General features: G+C 40.2%; 1 protein-coding gene across 14 annotated transcripts in view; it reads left to right on the top strand.

Moving 5' to 3' along the window:
* Positions 1-21,003, top strand: part of DCP2 (decapping mRNA 2) — a 66,351-nt gene that overhangs the window by 23,896 nt on the left and 21,452 nt on the right. For 7 of the 14 annotated variants that reach the window (XR_008479596.2, XR_013532159.1, XR_013532160.1 and 4 more), the window contains 5 exons: positions 4,116-4,196; positions 16,004-16,156; positions 16,273-16,385; positions 16,487-16,594; positions 19,300-19,435. Coding sequence is in view for 10 of the 14 variants with exons in the window: in XM_054252055.2 (XP_054108030.1) it covers positions 4,116-4,196; positions 16,004-16,156; positions 16,273-16,385; positions 16,487-16,594; positions 19,300-19,435 (591 nt within the window). In the remaining 4 variants the exon portion in view is untranslated. The remainder of the gene's footprint in view (positions 1-4,115; positions 4,197-16,003; positions 16,157-16,272; positions 16,386-16,486; positions 16,595-19,299; positions 19,436-21,003) is intronic. The other 7 variants (XR_013532161.1, XM_008991675.4, XM_003732310.6 and 4 more) reach the window with 1 other exon arrangement.

Genomic DNA, 21,003 nt, shown 5'->3' with positions numbered 1-21,003 from the left:
AGTTCATTCTTTTTTTTTCTTTCTTTTCTTTTTTTTTGAGACAGGATCTTGTTCTGTCATTCAGGTTGGAGTGCAGTGACGTGATCATAGTGCACTGTAGCCTCGACTTCCTGGGCTCAAGCAATCCTCTTGATTCAGCCTCCCAAGTAGCTGGGACCACAGTTGCATGCCACCAGGCCTGGCTAATTTTTTAATTATTTATTTATTTTTATTTTTTAGAGATGGGGGTCTCACTATGTTGCCCACGCTTGTCTTGAACTTCTGGGCTCAAGTGAACTTCCTGCCTCAGCCTCCCAAAGTGCTGGGATTATAGGCATCAGCCCCCGTGCCCAGCCTTCATTCTTACATAGAATTCTATTTTAAAATCTTACCAATTAGCTGTAGCAAATAGTAGTCTCTGAATTTCAGTAGCAGTTACTGTCTTTACTATTCATGTGGCATTAATTATGTAATACCTTGTGATGGATTGTTTACTGTATTATTAATTTCTTACTGTGTATCACACAATTTATCATTTGTTGTACAATTATGTATTCTTGAGATTTGAGAAGTAGAACTAATAGGAAGTATGAAATAAAGGAAAGCAGATTGGCCTAGGAGTTGAAAGATTTTTGTTCTAGGATAGATTTTGTTACCCAGTACCCTAGAGACTTTAGTCACTTAACCTCTATAAGCTATAAAGACCTTTAAGGAGATTCAGTCAAATCCTTTAGAGGTAATATCTTTAAGGAAAAAAACTAAGGTGTTAGTGATTTGAATTTAAGACTTTTTGAAATGGTAATATGGAGTTTGTGGCATGTTTTGTTAGTTTATTGCCTTGAGTGTTTACTGCTTACTTTAAGTTTGGATGTAACTATTAATGAGGGATAATAGTTAAAATTTTTTTAACTGCTGGTGGTTGGTTATTTATTATAGAAAAACCATTAGGGGTTATTCACTTTGGAATGGGATTAAAAAAAGATTGAAAATGCTGTATTTTAAATATGATATGGAACAAGTTGCCCATGCTATTATTTACAACAGCCTATAGACGAAGCTGTTGTCTATGAGTAAATGAAGATCAGTTCACACCCCTTAAAATAGAAAGAGAAGGTGAGGAATTGCCACATACCCGAAGAGCTTTTCTTGGTATAAAGGGTAGGAAATGAGATGGAGCATTTGTAAGTTTTCCCTTTTATATCCACAAACTTGGTAGTTCTCTTGCTCATAAGCAAGGACAAAATAGAAATCAATAGTATCCTACTTAGAGGGATTGATTGTAGTGCTGTACATGGAATTAGACTGATTTTACAGCAGTAAGGTGGTTGTCCAGGTAGGAAGAGGATATTACATCAGTTGGAATAATGAAACAGTTTCATTTTAGGTTTTTGTCTTGCTTTGGGGAAGTACAGGCATTCTGAGGAAGCATAGTTTCTTAATTCCAGGGAAAATTTTTTCTTTTTTATAATAAAAGTTAATCTTAACCTCTAAACATTCTTTTTGATCTCCATGACATCCTTTTATAGCTGACCAAGGAACTTCAATTTCAGTAAATTTTTGGATTATAATTTTTAAAGGCAAGTTTGACTTTTACTGTTTTTTAAATGACCTAGTATTATAGTTTGGGATTAGGGTGAAGTGTTGCTCTTTTAGTTTGCTGTGGCTATTATAACAAAATATCACAGATTGAGTGACTTAAACAATAGAAATTTATTTTGCAACAGTTCTGGAGGCTGGGAACGCCAAGAGCAATGTGGCTTACAGATTAATACCTTGCTGAGTGCTCTCAAGGCCTTCCTGCGTCTGGTGTCTCTTCCTCTTCTTGTAAAAATGGCACCAGCCCTATCAGATTAGGTCCCTGCCCTTATGGATCTCTTTATTACTTCCTCACAGCCCTATCTCCAAATACAGTTACATTTCGGGTTAGGGCTGCAACAGATGAATTTTTAGGTGGCGATACATAATTTAGTCTGTAGCAGTGGCCATTTTTGAATGATAGTATTCAGCTAGAATTACAGTTTGTCTTTCTGCCACTTGGTGGTGCTGTGGTATAAAAGAAGTTGCAAGACTTACCTTGTTGACACTACCAGTTGTAAACCAGATGGTTATTCCATTCTTTATAGTTTATTAATGCCTCGTTTTTCTTTTCATTTCCACTTTTATTAACAAACGAGGAAAGATTTTGTTGTAATTTTCTGTCTAGTGATTAGACTTAGAATGTCTTAAGCACTTTTTTCTTGCATTTAAAGTTACACAGTTCTAACATGAGTGCTTAAAATATTTAGTTGCTAATAGCATTTTTATTTAGCTTATAGCATTTATGCAGTTACATTAATGTTGTTGTCTTTTTATATATGGCAATCCAGACGTGCTTTATTACACTGTAGCAGAATGTACTCCCTTCTTGCATCCTTACCCCAGTCTGGCGGCCACCAAGGGCAGGGGCGCGGCGGGGACTTGCCTTCCCGCAGCCTTGTCTTCCTTCCCCCTCTCGGCGAGCGCAGCCTCATCCTTCCTGGGCTTCGGGCAGCTGGCGGCCGCCAAGGACTTCCACAGCTCCCCGCTGGCGCACCTCGTGGCCCTTCTGGGCAGGTGCAGCCGACAGCTCGACGTGGCAGTGCAGGGAGCCCGCGCATCCACGCCAGTGCAGAGCTCGGGGGACCGACACGCTGCAGTGCACGACCCGCGACCCCGAGGCCCCGGCGCGGAAGGCACAACCGGCGGCAGCTCTTCCTCCAGCGCCGGCCCGTTGGGGCCCGGAGCGGGGCAGCCCCCAGAGCGGCGCCCACGCTCCCCGCGCACCGTCGCCCTGTACTCGCCCTGGCCTCGCTCCGCGTCACCGTCTTCCTGAAGGGTCCCGGGGCCACGGCGGGGGAGCTAGAGGACGGGGCATCGGACAGAGCAGGGCCGCCCCCGGCGCGGCTTCCAGGCCCAGAGGAGGGAGAGACGTCGGCGAGGAAGGTGCCCCGACTGCCGCATTCCGAGGACTAGGACCGCGAGGCCCAGGCTGAGGCCCGGGGAGCTTGGGGGCAGGAGGCCCATGGCTTGGGGCTGCCGCTGCGGGAGGTTGAGGAGGGCGAGGTGGCTTCGCTCACTGAGGAGCCCCAGACAGTCTCCGCAGGCAGGGAGGAACCCAGACAGTGGCCCTGGACAGGAGGCGGCCGCCGCGGGAGAGGCCGTCGCCAAGGAGCCTGGAGCGGGGCAAGGAGCGGCTGCGCTTCCAGCCAGTGACCGCGGCGCAGGCACCTGGAACGTCAGGGCATCTGGAGGATCCGATTCAGCTGAGGGCGGTCATGTGTTTTTCTCCTCGAAATCCTCCTCACGTCGGGGATCCTTGGTTCACCGACAGCACAGTCTCAGGGGTGGCCTGACTTTGTCGCAGCGGCTGCTCCACAGGCTGGCCAGGGCAACGGCCTTGGGACATTCTTATAACCCACGTGTTTGCGCTGTGAACCTCGGGCACTGGACCGGCAGGCCACTCCTGTCCGTGCGGTTGGATGATCTATGAGTAGGCACAGCTGAGCTTCAAAGGAGCATTGCCCGCTGCAGCCTCCATTCCCAGACACCTCTCTTCCACTTCCCCACTACATGTGGCAAAAACCCCTGGACTGTTGGGATCTCGGTCGGCTCTTCTGCCTGCCTTTTCCTTTACAAGCTCCCAGGCCACTGGAAAGCTGGCGGTCCTGAAATGCATCCTCTTAGGAATTTGCTTGGCTTTTAAAAACCATCCCCCACTCAGGAAATCCAATACTGTGAGAGCATCTGGGCTGCTCAGTGTTGCTACCTAGAACGGGCTGAGGCTTTAAAGGGTTGGGGCACCAGAGGGCAGTTATGACCCAGCGAAAGTGGAAAGGCACAAAAGGTGACGAGGAGCCCGAGGGACTCCTTCGTGTTCTCTTCCACTTTTTTTTCCCCCCATAGCTGTAAACTCTTCTGAGATATGCTTGAAGAGTTTCCTGGATCTTGGATGGTTGTGTTGTTACTGATAAAGGCTGTTGGCTAACATTTTTACACCCCCTTCCCCCCAAAAAAAATCCCCAAACAGGGGAGGTTATGTGGCAAACAAGCTACATAGAAGGTGTAAGTAATTATCAATAGAAAGCTAAGGGAAAACTGACTTTTTTTTTTTTTTGGAGATGGAGTTTCACTCTTGTTACCCAGGCTGGAGTGCAATGGCGCGATTTCGGCTCACCACAACTTCCGCCTCCTGGGTTCAGGTAATTCTCCTGCCTCAGCCTCCCAAGTAGCTGGGATTACAGGCACGCGCCACCATGCCCAGCTAATTTTTTGTACTTTTAGGAGAGACGGGGTTTCACCATGTTGACCAGGATGGTCTCGATCTCTTGACCTCGTGATCCACCCGCCTTGGCCTCCCAAAGTACTGGGATTACAGGCTTGAGCCACTGCGCCGGGCCAAACCGACTTTTTTTTTAAAGGGCAGTCTTAATTAGTAATTTCAATCTTGTATTTTACCTGTTGGTTCACCCTTGTTAATTTGACTATTTCTGAACAGTTTATTCAGTGAAACAGATTTAGGACTGTTCAGAGACAAAATCACAACAAATTTAAAGATCGTGATGGGATTATTTGTAATTTTAGAAATAGGCAACTTTTGGCCGGGCATGGTGGCTCATACCTGTAATCAGCACTTTGGGAGGCCGAGGCGGGCTGATCACAAGGTCAAGAGATGGAGACCATCCTGGCCAACATGTTGAAACCCGGTCTCCATTTAAAAAAAAAAAAAAAAAAAGCAACTTTTTTTTTTCTTTAGTATTCTTTTTTTCTTTTTAAATTTTTTTTTTATTGCACTTTAGGTTCTGGGGTACATGTGCAAAACATGCAGGATTGTTACATAGGTACATGCATGGCAATGTGGTTTGCTGCCTCCATCCCGCTGTCACCTTTATGTGGTATTTCTCCCCGTTATCCCTCCCTCACCTCATTACCCGCCGATGTCCATGCCCTATTCCCCCTCAACAGACCCCAGGGTGTGATGTCCCCTCCCATTGTCCATGAGTTCTCATTGTTCAACATCTGTCTATGAGTGAGAACATGCAGTGTTTGTTTTTCTGTTCTTGTGTCAGTTTGCTGAGAATGATGGTTTCCAGATTCATCCATGTCCCTACAAAGGACACGAACTCATCATTTTTCATGGCTGCATAATATTCAGGGTGTATGTGTACCACATTTTCCCTGTCCAGTAATCATCAATGGGCATTTGGATTGGTTCCAGATCTTTGCTATTGTAAACAGTGCTGCAGTGAACATATGTGTGCATGTGTCTTTTTTCTTTGTTGAGATGGAGTTTCACTCGTTACCCAGGCGTGAGTGCAATGGCGCGATCACGGCTCACCACAACCTCCGCCTCCTGGGTTCAGGCAATTCTCCTGCCTCAGCCTCCTGAGTAGCTAGGATTATAGGCACGTGCCACCATGCACAGCTAATTTTTTTGCATTTTTAGCAGAGACGGGGTTTCACCATGTTGACCAGGATGGTCTCGATCTCTTGACCTCCTGTAATCCCAGCATGTGTCTTTATAATAGAATGATTTATAATCCTTTGGATATATACCTAGTAATGGGATTGCTGGGTCAAATGGAATTTCTATTTCTAGATCCTTGAGGAATTGCCACACTGTCTTCCACAATGGTTTAACTAATTTACACTCCCATCAACAGTGTAAAAGTGTTTGTATTTCTCCACATCCTCTCCAGCATCTGTCTCCAGATTTTTTAATGATCACCATTCTAACTGTAGTGAGATAGTAGCTCAATGTGGTTTTGATTTGTATTTCTCTAATGACCAGTGATGATGAGCATTTTTTCATATGTTTGTTGGCTTCATAAATGTCTTCTTTTTTTTTGTTTTTAAAAAATTTTTATTTTTTCCTTTTTTTTAAATTGCATTTTAGGTTTTGGGGTACATGTGAAGAACATGCAAGATAGTTGCATAGGTACACACGTGACAGTGTGATTTGCTGCCTTCCTCCCCTTCACCTATATCTGGCATTTCTCCCCATGCTATCTCTCCCCAACTCCCCACCCCCCGACTGTCCCTCCCCTATTCCCCCCAACAGACCCTAGTGTGTAGTGCTTCCTACCCATGTCCATGTGTTCTCATTGTTTAACACCCACCTATGAGTGAGAACATGTGGTATTTCATTTTCTGTTCTTGTGTCAGTTTGCTGAGAATGATGGTCTCCAGGTTCATCCATGTCCCTACAAAGGACACGAACTCATCATTTTTGATGGCTGCATAATATTCCATGGTGTATATGTGCCACGTTTTCCCTGTCCAGTCTATCATCGATGGGCATTTGGGTTGGTTCCAAGTCTTTGCTATTGTAAACAGTGCTGCAATGAATATTTGTGTGCATATGTCCTTATAGTAGAACGATTTATAATCCTTTGGATAGATACTCAGTAATGGGATTGCTGGGTCAAATGGAATTTCTATTTCTAGGTCCTTGAGGAATCACCACACTGTCTTCCACAATGGTTGAACTGATTTACACTCCCACCAGCAGTGTAAAAGTGTTTCTATTTCTCCACATCCTCTCCAGTATCCGTTGTCTCCAGATTTTTTGAATGATCGCCATTCTAACTGGCGCAAGATGGTATCTGCATGTGATTTTGATTTGCATTTCTCTAATGACCAGTGATGATGAGCATTTTTTCATATGTTTGTTGGCTTCATAAATGTCTTCTTTTGAAAAGTGTCCTTTGCCCACTTTTGCATGGGTTTGTTTGTTTTTTTCTTGTAAATCTGTTTGTTATTTGTAGATTCTGGATGTTGCCCTTTGTCAGATGGGTATATTGCAAAAAATTTTCCCATTCTGTTGGTTCACTCAGATGATTGTTTCTTTTGCTGTACAGTAACTCTGGAGTGTAATTAGGTCCCATTTGTCTATTTTGGCTTTTGTTGCCAATGCTTTTGGTGTTTTAGTCATGAAGTCCTTGCCTATGCTTATGTCCTGAATGGTTTTGCCTAGATTTTCTTCTAGGATCTTTATGGTGTTAGGTCTTATGTTTGAGTCTTTAATCCATGTGGAGTTAATTTTAGTGTAAAGTGTCAGGAAAGGGTCCAGTTTCTGCTTTCTGCATATGGCTAGCCAGTTTTTCCATCACTGTTTATTAAACAGGGAATCCTTTCCCCATTGCTTGTTTTATGACGTTTGTCAAAGATCAGTTGGTTGTAGATGTGTGGCGTTGCCTCTGAGGCCTCTGTTCTGTTCCATTTGTCTGTGTCTCTGTTTTGGTACCAGTACCATGCTGTTTTGGTTACTTTAGCCTTGTAATATAGTATGAAGTCAGGTAGCGAGATAATCAGGTAGTGTGATGCCTCCAGCTTTGTTCTTTTTGCTTAGAATTGTCTTGGCTATGCGGGCTCTCTCTTGGTTCCATATGAAGTTTAAGGTGGTTTTTGTCAGTTCTGTGAAGAGGGTCATAGGTAGCTTGATGAGGATAGCGTTTAATCTGTAAATTACTTTGGGTGGTACGGCCATTTTCATAATATTGATTCTTACTAACCATGAGCATGGAATATTTTTCCATCTCTTTGTGTCGTCTCTTATTTCCTTGCACAGTAGTTTGTAGCTCTCCTTGAAGAGGTCCTTTACCTCCTTTGTTAGTTGTATTCCTAGATATTTTATTCTCTTTGTAGCAATTGTGAATGGGAGTTTGTTCTTGATTTGGCTCTCTTTCATCTGTTGTTGGTGTGTAGCAATGCTTGTGATTTCTGCACATTGATTTTGTATATTGAGACTTTGCTGAAGTTGCTAATCAGTTTCAGGTGCTTTTGGGCTGAGAGGATGGGATCTTCTAAATACACAATCATGTTGTCTGCAAATACAGAGACAGTTTGACTTCCTCCTTTCCTAATGGAATACCCTTTACTTCTTTTTCTTGCCTGATTGCTCTGGCTAGAACTTCCAATACTATATTGAATAGGAGTCGTGACAGAGGGCATCCTTATCTAGTGCCAGATTTTAAAGGGAATGCTTCCATTTTTTTTGCCCATTCAGTATGATACTGGCTGTGGATATGTCATAAATAGCTTTTATTATTTTGAGATATGTTCCGTCTATACCTAGTTTATTGAGAGTTTTTAGCATAAAGGACTGTTTAATTTTGTCAAAGGCCTTCTCTATCTATTGAGATAATCATGTGGTTTTTGTCTTTGGCTCTGTTTATGTGGTGGATTACATTTATAGACTTCCGTATGTTGAACCAGCCTTGCATCCCCCGGGATGAAGCCTACTTGCTCATGATGGATAAGGTTTTTGATGTGCTGTTGCAGTCGGTTTGCCAGTATTTTATTGAAGATTTTTGTATTTGTGTTCATCATGGATATTGGCCTGAAGTTTTCTGTTCTGTTGTGTGTCTGCTGGGTTTTGGTGCAGGGTGATGCTGGTCTCATAAAATGATTTGGGAAGGATTCCCTCTTTTTGGACTGTTTGGAATAGTTTCAGAAGGAGTGGTACCAACTCCTCTTTGTATGTCTGGTAGAATTCGGCTGTGAACCCATCTGGACCTGGGCTTTGTTTAGGTGGTAGGCTATTAATTCCTCCCTCAACTTCAGTCCTCGTTATTGGTCTGTTCAGGGTTTTGACTTCTTCCTGGTTTATGCTTTGGAGGATGCAAGTGTCCAGGAATTTATCCATTTCTTCAATGTTTACTGGTTTGTGTGCATAGAGTTGTTTGTGTAGTAATCTCTGATGGTAATTTGTATTTCTGTGAAATCAGTGGTGATACCCCCTTTATTTTTTTCTGGTTTTCTTTTTTTTTTTTTTTTTTTTTTTGCATCTATTTGATTCTTATCTCTTCTTTTTTATTAATCTGGCTAGTGGTCTATTTTGTTGATCTTTTCAGAAAACCAGCTCCTGGATTTATTGATTTTTTTTTTTTTTTTTTTTGGAAGGGTTTTGTGTGTCTCTATCTCCTTCGGTTCTGCTCTGATCTTAGTTATTCCTTGTTTTCTGCTAGCTGTTAAGTTTTTTTGATCTTCCTCCTCTAGCTCTTTCAATTTTGATGATAGGGAGTCGATTTTAGATCTTTGCTTGCTTCTCGTGGGCATTTATTGTTATAAATTTTCCTCCAGACACTGCTTTAAATGTGTCCCAGAGATTCTGGTACATTGTATCTTCATTCTCATTGGTTTTGAAGAACATCTTTATTTCTGCCTTCACTTCATTGTTTAGCCAGTCAACATTCAAGAGCCAGGTCAATTTCCATGAAGTTATGAGGTTCTGAGTTAGTTTCTTAATCCTGAGTTCTAATTTGGTTGCACTCTGGTCTGAGAGACTGTTGGTTATGATTTCCGTTCTTTTGCATTTGCTTAGGAGTGATTTACTTCCAATCATGTGGTCAATTTTAGAGTAGGTGTGATGTGGTGCTGAGAAGAATGTATATTCTCTCGATTTGGGGTGGAGAGTTCTGTAGATGTCTATTAGGTTTGCTTGGTCCAAACCTGAGTTCAGGTCCTGGATATCCTTGTTAATTTTCTGTCTCATTGATCTGTCTAATATTGACAGTGGAGTGTTAAAGTCTCCCACTGTTACTGTGTGGGAGTCTAAGTCTCTTTGTAGTTCGTTAAGAACTTGCTTTATGAACATGGATGCTCCTGTATTGGGTGCATATAAATTTAGGATCGTTAGCTCTTCTTGTTGCATTGATCCTTTTACTGTTATGTAATTCCCTTCTTTGTCTCTTTAGGTCTTGTTGGTTTAAAGTCTATTTTATCAGAGACTAGGTTTGCAACTCCTGCTTTTTTTTGCTCTCCATTTGCTTGGTAAATCTTCCTCCATCCCTTTATTTTGAGCCTGTGTGTCCTCGCATGTGAGATGGGTTTCCTGGATACTGCACACCAGTGGTTTTCGACTTTTTATCCAGTTTGGCAGTCTGTCTTTTGATTGGGGCATTTAGTCCACTTACATTTAAGGTTAATATTGTTATGTGTGAATTCGATCCTGCCATTTTCATGCTGGCTGGTTGTTTTGCCCATTAGTTGACGCAATTTCTTCATTGTGTTGATGCTTTTTACCATTTGGTAAGTTTTTGGAGTGGGTGGTACTGGTTGTTCCTTTCTATGTTTAGTGCTCCTTTCAGGAGCTTCTGTAAGGCAGGCCTGGTGGTGACGAAATATCTCAGCATTTGCTTGTTTGTAAAGGTTTTTATTTTTCCTTCACTTATGAGGCTTAGCTTGTCTGGATATGAAATTCTGGGTTGAAAATTCTTTTCTTGAAGGATGTTGTATATTGGCCCCCACTCTCTTCTGGCTTAATGGGTTTCTGCTGAGAGATCTGCTGTGAATCTGATGGGCTTCCCTTTGTGGGTAACCTGACCTTTCTCTCTGGCTGCCCTTAGCATTTTCTCCTTCATTTTAACGCTGGTGAATCTGACAATTATGTGCCTTGGGGTTGTTCTTCTTGAGGAATATCTTTGTGGTGGTCTCTGTATTTCCTGGACTTGAATATTGGCCTGTCTTGCTAGGTTGGGGAAGTTCTCTGGATAATGTCCTGAAGAGTGTTTTCCAGCTTGGATTCATTCTCTTTGTCACATTCAGGTACACCCATCAAACGTACATTAGGTCTTTTCATATAATCCCATATTTCTTGTAGTCTTTGTTCATTTCTTTTCACTCTTTTTTTCCTTAAGTCTTGCTTTCTTGTTTTATTTCATTGAGTTGATCTTTAATCTCTGATACCCTTTCTTCTGCTTGGTTGATTCAGCTGTTGAAACTTGTGTATGCTTTGCAGAGTTCTCTTGTTGTGTTTTTCAGCTCCTTCAGGTCATTTATATTATTCTCTAAGCTGTTTATTCTTGTTAGCATTTCGTCAAACCTTTTTTCAAGGTTCTTCATTTCTTTGCGTTGGGTTAGAACATGTTCTTTTAGCTTAGAGAAGTTTCTTATTACCCACCTTCTGAAACCTGTTTCTGTCAATTCATCAGACTCATTCTCCATCCAGCTTTGTTCTTTTGCTGGTGACAAGTTGTGATCCCTTAGAGGAGGAGAGGCATTCTGGTTTGGGTGTTTTTATCCTTTTTGCACTGGTTTCTTTCCATCTTTGTGGATTTATCTATTTGTGGTCTTTGTAGTTCTTGATTTTCGGGTTGGGTCTCTGAGTGGACGTCCTTTTTGTTGATGATGAAGTTATTTCTTTCTGTTTTTTAGTTTTCCTTCTAACAGTCAGGCCCCTCTGCTGTGGGACTGCTGGAGGTCCACTCAAGACCCTGCTTACCTGGGGGTCACCTGCGGTGCCTACAGAAGAGTGAGGGTTGCTGCCAGTTTCTTACTCTGTTATCTTTGTCCCAGAAGGATATCTGCCAGAAGTCAGCCTGAGCTCTTCTTTATGAGATGGCTCTTTGGATTTCCGGGGGTCAGGGAGCTGCTTGAGGAGTCAGTCTGTCCCTTATAGGAGCTCAAGTACTGAGCTGTGAACTCTGTTGTTCTGTTCAGAGCTGCTGGGCAGGTACTTTTAAGTCTGCTGCAGTGGAATTCATAACTACCTTTTTTTCCAGGTGCTTTGTCCTGGGAAGGTGGAGCTTTATGTATAAGTTCCTGACACACTGCTGCCTTTTTTCAGAGATGCCCTGCCCAGCTAGGAGGTAGCCTAGTCACAATCTGCCAGCAGAGGTGTTGCTGAGCTGTCTAGGGCTCTGCCCAGCTGCTGTGTGAACTTCCTTGTGGTTTTGTTTATAGAGGTATAGTTAGAACTCTCTTGGTAATGGCGGACTGCCTCGGTAATGGCAGGCACCCTTCCCCCAGCAGAGCTGGACTTTCCCAGGTCTAGCTGCGCTTGCTGCAAAATTCTCAGTCCAGAGCATTTCAGATTGCTGGTCTTTGTGGGAGTGGGACCTGCTGAGCCAGATCACCTGGCTTCCTGTTTCAGCCCCCTTTTTTTCAGTTGAATGGGTAGCTCTGTCTCCCCAGTGCTCCAGGCAGCAGTTGAAATAGCCAGGCCAAAAACTCGTGGCACTTTTCACTCTAGGAATCTCCTGGTCTGTGGGCAGTAATGACTCATTTGGAAATGCTATGTTCACTCACCCTCTGTGTTGTTCTCGCTGGGAACTGCACTCCAGAGCTGTTCCCATTCAGCCATCTTGAATCTGCCTCTCAGGCAACATTTTATTCCATAAAATGGAATGAGCATTTCAATGAGCTGAGCAAAGGAGGTTGGCTTTAAAGATAGAAAAGAGCTGAGGAAAGCAGAACCGAAAATAAAATGCAGATTGGCGTTTCAAAGTTATTTTTCTTCTAAAGGTTAAAGTGGAGAGGGTTTCCTTGTCATGCTAAAACTGGCCTGTTTTAGGATTTGCCTATTAGCTCTTTTTCTCCACATTTCTTGGAGGTCAGCAAAACCACTTAGTTTTGGTTTGGTGACATGGAATGTTACCATGAGTAATTCCATTTTGCTTAGGTCTTTTAGGGCCTGCTGCAGGAGTGCAGTCCATACCATGGCCTCCTGTAAGTTTTATTTGACAGAACAAAGATGTTTTCTAGATATATAATTGAGGTTACTATGACTTTGAATTTTTGTTGTCATTTGTGGTGAAACATCAACTTTCTTGAGAAAAAGGAAGTAATACTTAGCTGTTCACTTGTGGTTTGAAGATTTAATATTGTTCCTTATTATTTGGCAAAACAATATGTTTTATTGTAATGGAACTGACTTTAATATGCACTTATATAATTTAATATAATTTATACAAAGCATTTGTTGGTCAGTTTATTCTGCCTCTTCCTATAGGTTTATAGGATGAAGATTATAGACAGGATTTTGTTGTCTTTGTACACTGCTGCTCTTTGGGTAACACTTTAAAAAAATTTTTACATGTGGATTTTTATCTGATAACATGTGAGAAGTTGATCGTATTCCTTGTGCCAGGAAAATTAAACAATGTATTATAATACAGGAATAGATTTGATTCACTTCACTGGAGATGTAGTAAGAAAATTTTTGTCTTTGGAATCTGTTCATATATTTCAGCTATTTAAACTTTTTCCTGCAAATATTTGATGAGAATACTTGAGTAATTTTAGAGGCAAATCTGTCTTACCACTTTAAGAACTGATTGGACAGTTTGAATCTACCTCTTCTAGTGCTGGTGGCTTCTGCTTTTTTGCCTCATATTATACTAAACCCTCCCAGGTAATTCTTAAGTTATAGCCATTCCCAGCTATCTAAACAGAAGGACTTTTTTCTCCTTGTTGGTTTGGCAAACTCTTATTTATCTTTTAAGTCCTAGCTCATGTGTATCCAGTGGATGAGATGCTGTCCATAACCAAAAGTGACCATTCCCCAACTCTCAAACATGTATACTAAAGGCTGAGTTAGGCACCCTCCTTCTACTCATAATGCTTATATTTTTTTTTTTCTGTTGTAGACTGAAAACTCCCTAAAGGGCACTGCTTGCTTTATTCATTACTAGATTCACTGCCTAGGACGATGGCTGTAACTTACTATTTTTTGAGACGGAGTCTTGCTCTGTCACCCAGGCTAGAGTGCAGTGGCGCAATCTTGGGTCACTGCAGCCTCCGCCTCCTGGGTTTCAGCAATTCTCCTGCCTCAGCCTCAGCAGGGACTATAGGCATCTGGCTAAGTTTTGCATTTTTAGTACAGACACCATGCCCAGACGCCTGTCACTTATTAAGCACAAATTGCACAATTGAGTGAAATCACCAAAAAGAACTAAACATGGCTGGGGGTGGTGGCTCACGCCTATAATCCCAGCACTTTGGGAGGCCAAGGTGGGTTGATCATGAGGTCTGGAGTTCAAGACCAGCCTGGTCAAGATGGTGAAATCCTGTCACTACTAAAAATGCAAAAATTAGCCTGGTGTGGTGGCAGGTGTCTGTAATCCAAGCTACTCGGGAGTCTAAGGCAGAGAACTGCTTGAACCCAGGAGGCAGAGGTTGCAGTGAGCTGAGATCGCACCATTGCACTTCAACCTGGGTGACAGAGCAACACTCCACCTCAAAATAAAACAAAGCAAAACAAGAAAACTAAACATTCTAGTTAAATGTGACCCCATAAAAATTACATTAAGGATGAGATAATGTCATATGTAGAGAAGCATAGATTAATTCATAGAATAGAATTTAGTTAATGTTTCACCATATTTGCTATATTACTTTTGATAAATGTGTGTGTAGAGTTTTTTATTATTGCTGAATTCTTTAAGAATAAATTGGAGACGTAATGCCCCTTTGTCCTTAATTGCTTTTGCATGTATGTTTTAAGAACGAGGAATCTTTTTAGGGTAATGACAGTGAAATTCTCAAATCAGGAATGTAACATTGATAAGGTGCTGTTTGTTATCTAATGGACAGTTTATATTCACATTCGCTAATCGCGCATTATGATTCTTTCAGCAGTTGCCACCCGCTTGTCTATCCAGGATCCAATCCAGGCTCATTTGTTGCATTTGCATTTAATTGATAGGTCTCTTCAGTCTCCTTTAATCTGAAACTGTTCCTCGCTTTTTCTTCAGTACTTTTTTTTATTAAGCATATATTTAGTTGGATACTATTTGTAACACAAAGATAACAGCCTCTGCCCACGAGGAATTTAGATTATACGATTTACTTTTAGCATAATTTCTAATTATGCAGATTCACATGACTAGCTATGTATACTTCTGATTTTTGAGGCATTATTCAAAGAATGGAGCTAAAGAGAATATAAAACTAGAAATGAGAACTATATAAAAATTACTTTTTAAACCTTTTTCTGTTTTTTTTTTTTTTTTTTTTTTTTAGACAGGGTCTTGCTCTGTCACCTAGACCAGAGAGCAGTGGGGCAGTGATCATGGCTCTCTGTAGCCTGGAACTCCTGGGATCAAGCGATCCTCTCACCCCAGCCTACTGAGTAACTAGACAAATAGGTGTGGATCACCTGTGATCTCTGTCTCTACTAATGGTGAAACCCTGTCTCTACTACTAATAAAAAATTAGCCAGGCATGGTGATGGGTGCCTATAATCCCAGCTATTCAGAAGGCTGAGGCAGGATAATTGCTTGAAATTGAACCTAAGAGGTGGAGGCCGCACTGAGCTGACAGACCCTTCCATTGCACTCCAGCCTGGGCAACAAGAGCAAAACTCCATCTCAAAAAGAAAAAAACAGGTGTGCACCACCATGCCAAGCTAATTTTTATTTTTATTTTTTGTATAGATGGAGTCTTACTATATTGCTTAGGCTGGTCTCAAACACCTGGGCTCAAGTGATTCTCCTCCCTTTTGGCCTCCCATAGTGCTGAGATTGCAGGTGTGAACCACTGCACCCAGTCCCATTTTTTGAAGTCCAGTTACTTGTCTTACACACACACACACACACACACACACACACCCCTCAGTTTTTAATATATTCTGAATATTGAATGTATTGTCTCTTCTGGTTTATCTTTTGACCCTCTTAATAGTGTCTGAAGACAGTTGCACATACTGGTAAACTTTTAAGTAAACCAGTCTTAATTGTTAAAATTACAAATCTAATCCATCAAGATTGATTTATTAACCAAAAATGTTAAGCTCTGTCTCAAACAGTAGATTAGACCTTAGTTTTGAAGAAAAGGAAAAGCATCTGGGCTTTTACTGTGATGGGAATGCTCAGACACCATGTATAAGTCAATTCCACATGATTGATGGTTTAATTACCTTATCTTCTGTATATAAATGTTAAGTTTTGGAGAATGGGAAATTTTGAAAACTCTATCACTAGCCTTCAGAATTTTATTCTGGGAAATATGTATGGTTGTGGTGTGTTTGAATGACAGTGATCAGGTGTACAGTGGACTGGTTCTGTATGTACCTATAATACCACCTGTGGATACAGTATTAAAACAATATCTGACAGAAAAACTTTTCTTAAAATCTTGTATACACTTCTGTACTAGTCTGTCATTTCTAGAAATAGTAAATGCAAATAATGTCCCACTTTTCTGAGTTTTTGTTTTTGGAATAAATTTTAATGAATTGGAGACCTACAGCTAAAATGAAAATTTCATCCAAATGTGTTATTTCCAGGTGTTTGAAGAAACTGGTTTTGATATCAAAGACTATATTTGTAAGGATGATTACATTGAACTTCGAATTAATGACCAGCTTGCTCGTTTGTACATCATTCCAGGAATTCCAAAAGATACAAAATTTAACCCAAAAACTAGAAGAGAAATTCGGGTATGTAACAAGAATATTTTCAGGTTACTGGACAATATCCCAAATGAATAAGTAGGGAATTCCATTTATAATCTCCTTGATAAGAACTAACTAAATTATTTTCTTCTGTGTTTCAGAATATTGAGTGGTTCTCCATTGAGAAATTGCCTTGTCATAGAAATGATATGACCCCCAAATCTAAACTTGGTTTGGCACCTAACAAATTTTTTATGGCCATTCCCTTTATTAGGTATGTTTATATTTCTTGAAATACAAAATTGACTTTCATGATTCTGATAGTCCTCTTCTGTCTTAGCCATATTTTGAAAGTGAATTCTTACATTTCTGCAGACCATTAAGGGACTGGCTTTCTCGAAGATTTGGTGATTCCTCAGACAGTGACAATGGATTTTCATCAACTGGTAGCACACCAGCTAAACCCACTGTGGAAAAATTGAGGTAAAAAAATATATTCATGGAATCCTGATTTTCTGATAGTTTTTAAAAGTAGAATAATAGTATTTTGCTTCTAAAGTTTGCAAAGGGCTTAAGATTTCTTTTTATAGATACTCTTGTTATTGTTCTCACAGATAATAGAAGATTTTTTAAAGGGTTTTTTTTGGGATGAAAAAGGTTAATTGGAGTTGGAAAGAGCTTCAGGCACATTTTAAAAGAGTATACTCAAGAGGATACCAGCTTCTTAGATGGATAGATAGAACACTAGGAAAAGAAGAAAAAATCTTGTGTCATGTGTTCTTAGTGTTACTTCTCTGTTTTCATATCCTACTTTTAAGATAATTCAGTTTTCTGAAGCTGTTTGGATAGAGGGTATATTGAGATTTGTTTTCTTCTAGGGAGAGAAAGGGTGCTAATATAGCTTGTTAAATTGGAGATAGAACAGTGAAGACTTGGGCTTTAAAAAAAAAACTTCCAAATATCAGAGACTATGTATTATTAAGAGTGACTACTACATGGACATGAACCATGAAGAACATTTTCTTGCTTAGAACTTTTTGTTTTTGTTTTAGAAGCAGAGTCTTGCTTTGTTGCCCAGGCTGGAGTACAATGGTGGTATGATCATAGCTCACCATAGCCTTGACCTTCCAGACTCAAGTAATCCTCCCACCTAAGTCTCCTGAGTAGCTGGGAACACAGGCACATGCCACTAAGCCTGGCTAATTTTTTTTTATTTTTTATTTTTTGTAGAGATGTGGCTCTCCCTATTTGCCCAGCTGTTTTTGAACTCCTGGGCTTCAGTGATTCTCCTACCTCATCTTCCCAAAGTTTTGAGATTATAGGTATGAGCCATCATGCCCAGCCTCTGACTTACAACTTAATTGCATCCCAGTCACAGTTACAGAGTAGGCTGGGGAAGTAACTTTGATAAATAAGCCTGTATTTTTAAGCATACATACATATATGTTAAGCATAATCACATTGTTAGAAAGTTGCCTATGTTAGATTCAGAGAGAGTTGATTTTTACATTTTCTGTAATTTGGGTTTGTTTTTATCACAGAGCTTCAGAAATTAAATAGGAGTAAATCACCTCTATAGTCAGTATTTCTTTAATAGGTAGCATTCTGTTTTAGATGGGTATTGTGAGGATAGGAGCTTGGACTAAATGCCTTGGTGTCTTATAGAATATATGGTTATAGTCACAAAAATACATAATATTGTTTAAAGATGGAACAGTAGAGAAAAAGTAGGCAGGAATTGCAGTCATGATTTAAAAGAAGCTAGAAAAGTTATTAAATAGTGACAGTGTTTGAAAAGAGACTATGTATGCTCATGTTTGGAAGAATCTATTTAATATAGTGTGTGATATGATTCCCCTATCTTTTAGTCTAGAGTTTGTGGTCTTGGGGAGTGGGTAGGGAAATGATAAAGCAACTTCTAATCATATTTCAGGTTTTTTAATGGAGAGTAGTATGTATTTTTAAAATACAGACTAATGTCTGTGATGATGTATTGGAGGAAATGTCTAAATTTCGTTAAAAGAGGATTGACTGAAATTTTATTATGATTTTTAAACATGAAAGAGGAATCACTGAACTGAAGTAGTCTGAAACAATCTTACTATGACATGATTCTTGGGATCATTGACTCTGGACTATGTTATACATGTAAATGGTACTATCTTACCTTATTAACTACTGCATAAGTACAACCTTGTTTGTTTTTTTTTTCCTGAGATGGAGTCTCTCTGTTACCCAGGTTGGAGTGCAGTGGTGCGATCTTGGTTCAGTGCAACCTCTACCTCCCGGGTTCAAGCAGTCCTCCTGCCTCAGCCTCAGCCTCAGCCTCCCAAGTAGCTGGGACTACAGGTGCATGCCATCACACCCAGCTACTTTTTGTATTTTTAGTAGACATGGGGTTTCACCATGTTGGTCAGACTGGTCTCAAACACCTGGCCTCAAGTGATCTACCCTCCCCTCAGCCTCCCAAAGTACTGGGATTATAGGTGAGCTACCATGCCTGACCTACATGAGTACAACATTTTAAAATTAGATTCTTTTGCAGAAGAATTCAAGACTGGCTCTTCACTTAATTTGCTCATTCATTATCTTGTCCCTTTATTTTTTTACTTTAGAGGGTAGCTTACTTTCTCAGATCCCCTTCCAGCTAGGATGTGATCTGTAACTAGACTTGTGCAGGGTCAAAAAATTAGCAGGGCATGGTGGTGTGTGCCTGTAGTCTCAGCTACTTGGGAGGCTGAGGTGAGAGAATGGCTTTAACCTTAGAGGTTGAGGCCACCTTGAGCTGTGATCCTGCTGTTGCACTCCATCCAGCCTGGATGACAGAGGGAAACCAAGTCTCAAAAAGAAGCAAAATGTATATTCATTTACATTCTCCATATTTTTAAAGAGTATACTATAATCACTTATAGGGAAAAGATGGTCTGGATAATTTTTTAAAGTCTAGGATGAAAAATAATAATGGCTTATTAATTCATTCAAGAAATATTTACTGAATACCAGGCACTTATCTGGGTGATGGGGATAAAGCAGTAGACAAAGAGATTAAAATCTTTGCCCTTGTATAACTTATATTCCAGTGGGGGAGGTAGACAATAAGAAAATATGTAGTCTGTAAATTATTAAGATGTTAAAAGAACTGTAAGTGAACATTTTCTGATCTGATTATTTTTTAAATCTTGGTATAGTCGAACCAAATTCCGCCACAGTCAGCAGTTATTTCCTGATGGTTCTCCTGGTGACCAGTGGGTAAAGCACAGGCAACCACTGCAGCAAAAGCCATATAATAATCATTCTGAAATGTCTGACCTTTTAAAAGGAAAGGTGAGTGATACACAATTACAATCTTTTCAGAAATTTAGATCATTTGGCTTTGAAATCATTCTGAATTGAGGAATTACATCTTTATAATTACAGAGAGCTCTGAGTTACTGATCAAAGTCTCTATGTTCCTTACTTGTGATTTGAAGCAGGGCTGAGACTTAACGTTTACACTTCTGGTGTAAATCCAGTGCAGTGGATAATAGGAGTTAACATCTGACTTTCGTGTAAAAGCTGCCAATGAAAGATTCATTTAAAAACAAGTCATAAGGAAAATATTTTCCAAATTAAGATAAGTGGGATCTTTTGGCTTTTGTTCAGGAAGAAGTAACAGCGTATTGTGAACTTCCATTTTCATCGTTGTATTCTAGTGTATAATTACACTGCTATTAATATTTGTTTTCCTTTTTCCACATGTTCTAAGCACCACGATTTATTTATACCACTGTTAATGCATGTTTTGGTTGTTTCCAGTGCTGCTATGAACATTTTTTATACATGTCTTTTGATGAATATACACAATTCTATGTAACTAAAAGGAAAGAAAAGTAGAATTGTTGGATCACTGGATGTGCCTGTGTTACCTATTTGCCAATTTTCTCAAGTTATTTATATCCTCAGCAAGATACTTGAGAGTTCTAATAGTTCCACATCCTTACTAATATTTGGTATTATCTGTTTTTAATTTCAGGTTTCAATGTTACTCTTGTTTTTTTTTTAATTTTAAAAATATACTGGGCTTGTTAAAATTAAACTTTTGTGCTTCAGAGGACATTATCAAAACAGTGAAAAGACAGTCCACAAAATGGGAGAAAATATTGGCAAATTATATATATGATAAGGGGTTAATATCCAGAATATGTAAAGAATTCTTAGAACTCGACAACAAAACAACCTAATTTAAAACTGGACAAATGACTTGAATAGACAGTTCTCCAAAGAAGATATGCAAATGGCCAGTAAGTACACAAAAGATGCTCAACATTATTAATCATTAGGGAACATTATTAATAATTAGTGGTATCTCAACAGTGAGATACCACTTCTTACCCATTAGGATGGCCATAATAAAAAGAAAAATAAAATAGAAAACAAGTGTTGGTGATGATGTGGAGAAATTGGAGCCCTTGTGCATAGCTGGTGGGAGTGTAAAAACGGTGCAGCTGCTGTGGAAAACAGTTTGGCAATTTCTCATACAGTTAAAATAGAGTTACCGTATGACTCAGCAATTCCATTCCTAGGTATATACCCAAAAGAATTGAAAGCAGGAACTTAAACAGTTAATTAGTAACCAGTGTTTATAGCAGCATTATTCCAATAACCAAAAGGTGGAAACAACCCCTATGCCTGTCAATAGATGAATGGATAAACAATGTGGTGAATACACATAATGAAATATGATTCAGCCTTAAAGAAGTGAGATTAAGAAACGAAATTCTGCCCAGGCTCAGTGGCTCATGCCTGTAATCCCAACTCTTTAGGAGGCCAAGGCAGGCAGATTACTTGAGACCAGTAGTTGGAGACCCGCCTGGGCAGCCTGGCAATACCCTGTCTGTACTACTAAAAATATA

This window comes from Callithrix jacchus, chromosome 2 (genome assembly GCF_049354715.1).
Source record: "Callithrix jacchus isolate 240 chromosome 2, calJac240_pri, whole genome shotgun sequence".
Taxonomy (NCBI): Eukaryota; Metazoa; Chordata; class Mammalia; order Primates; family Cebidae; genus Callithrix; species Callithrix jacchus.
Note: the sequence above shows the minus strand (reverse complement) of the source record. Positions and strands in the feature narration are given on the sequence as shown.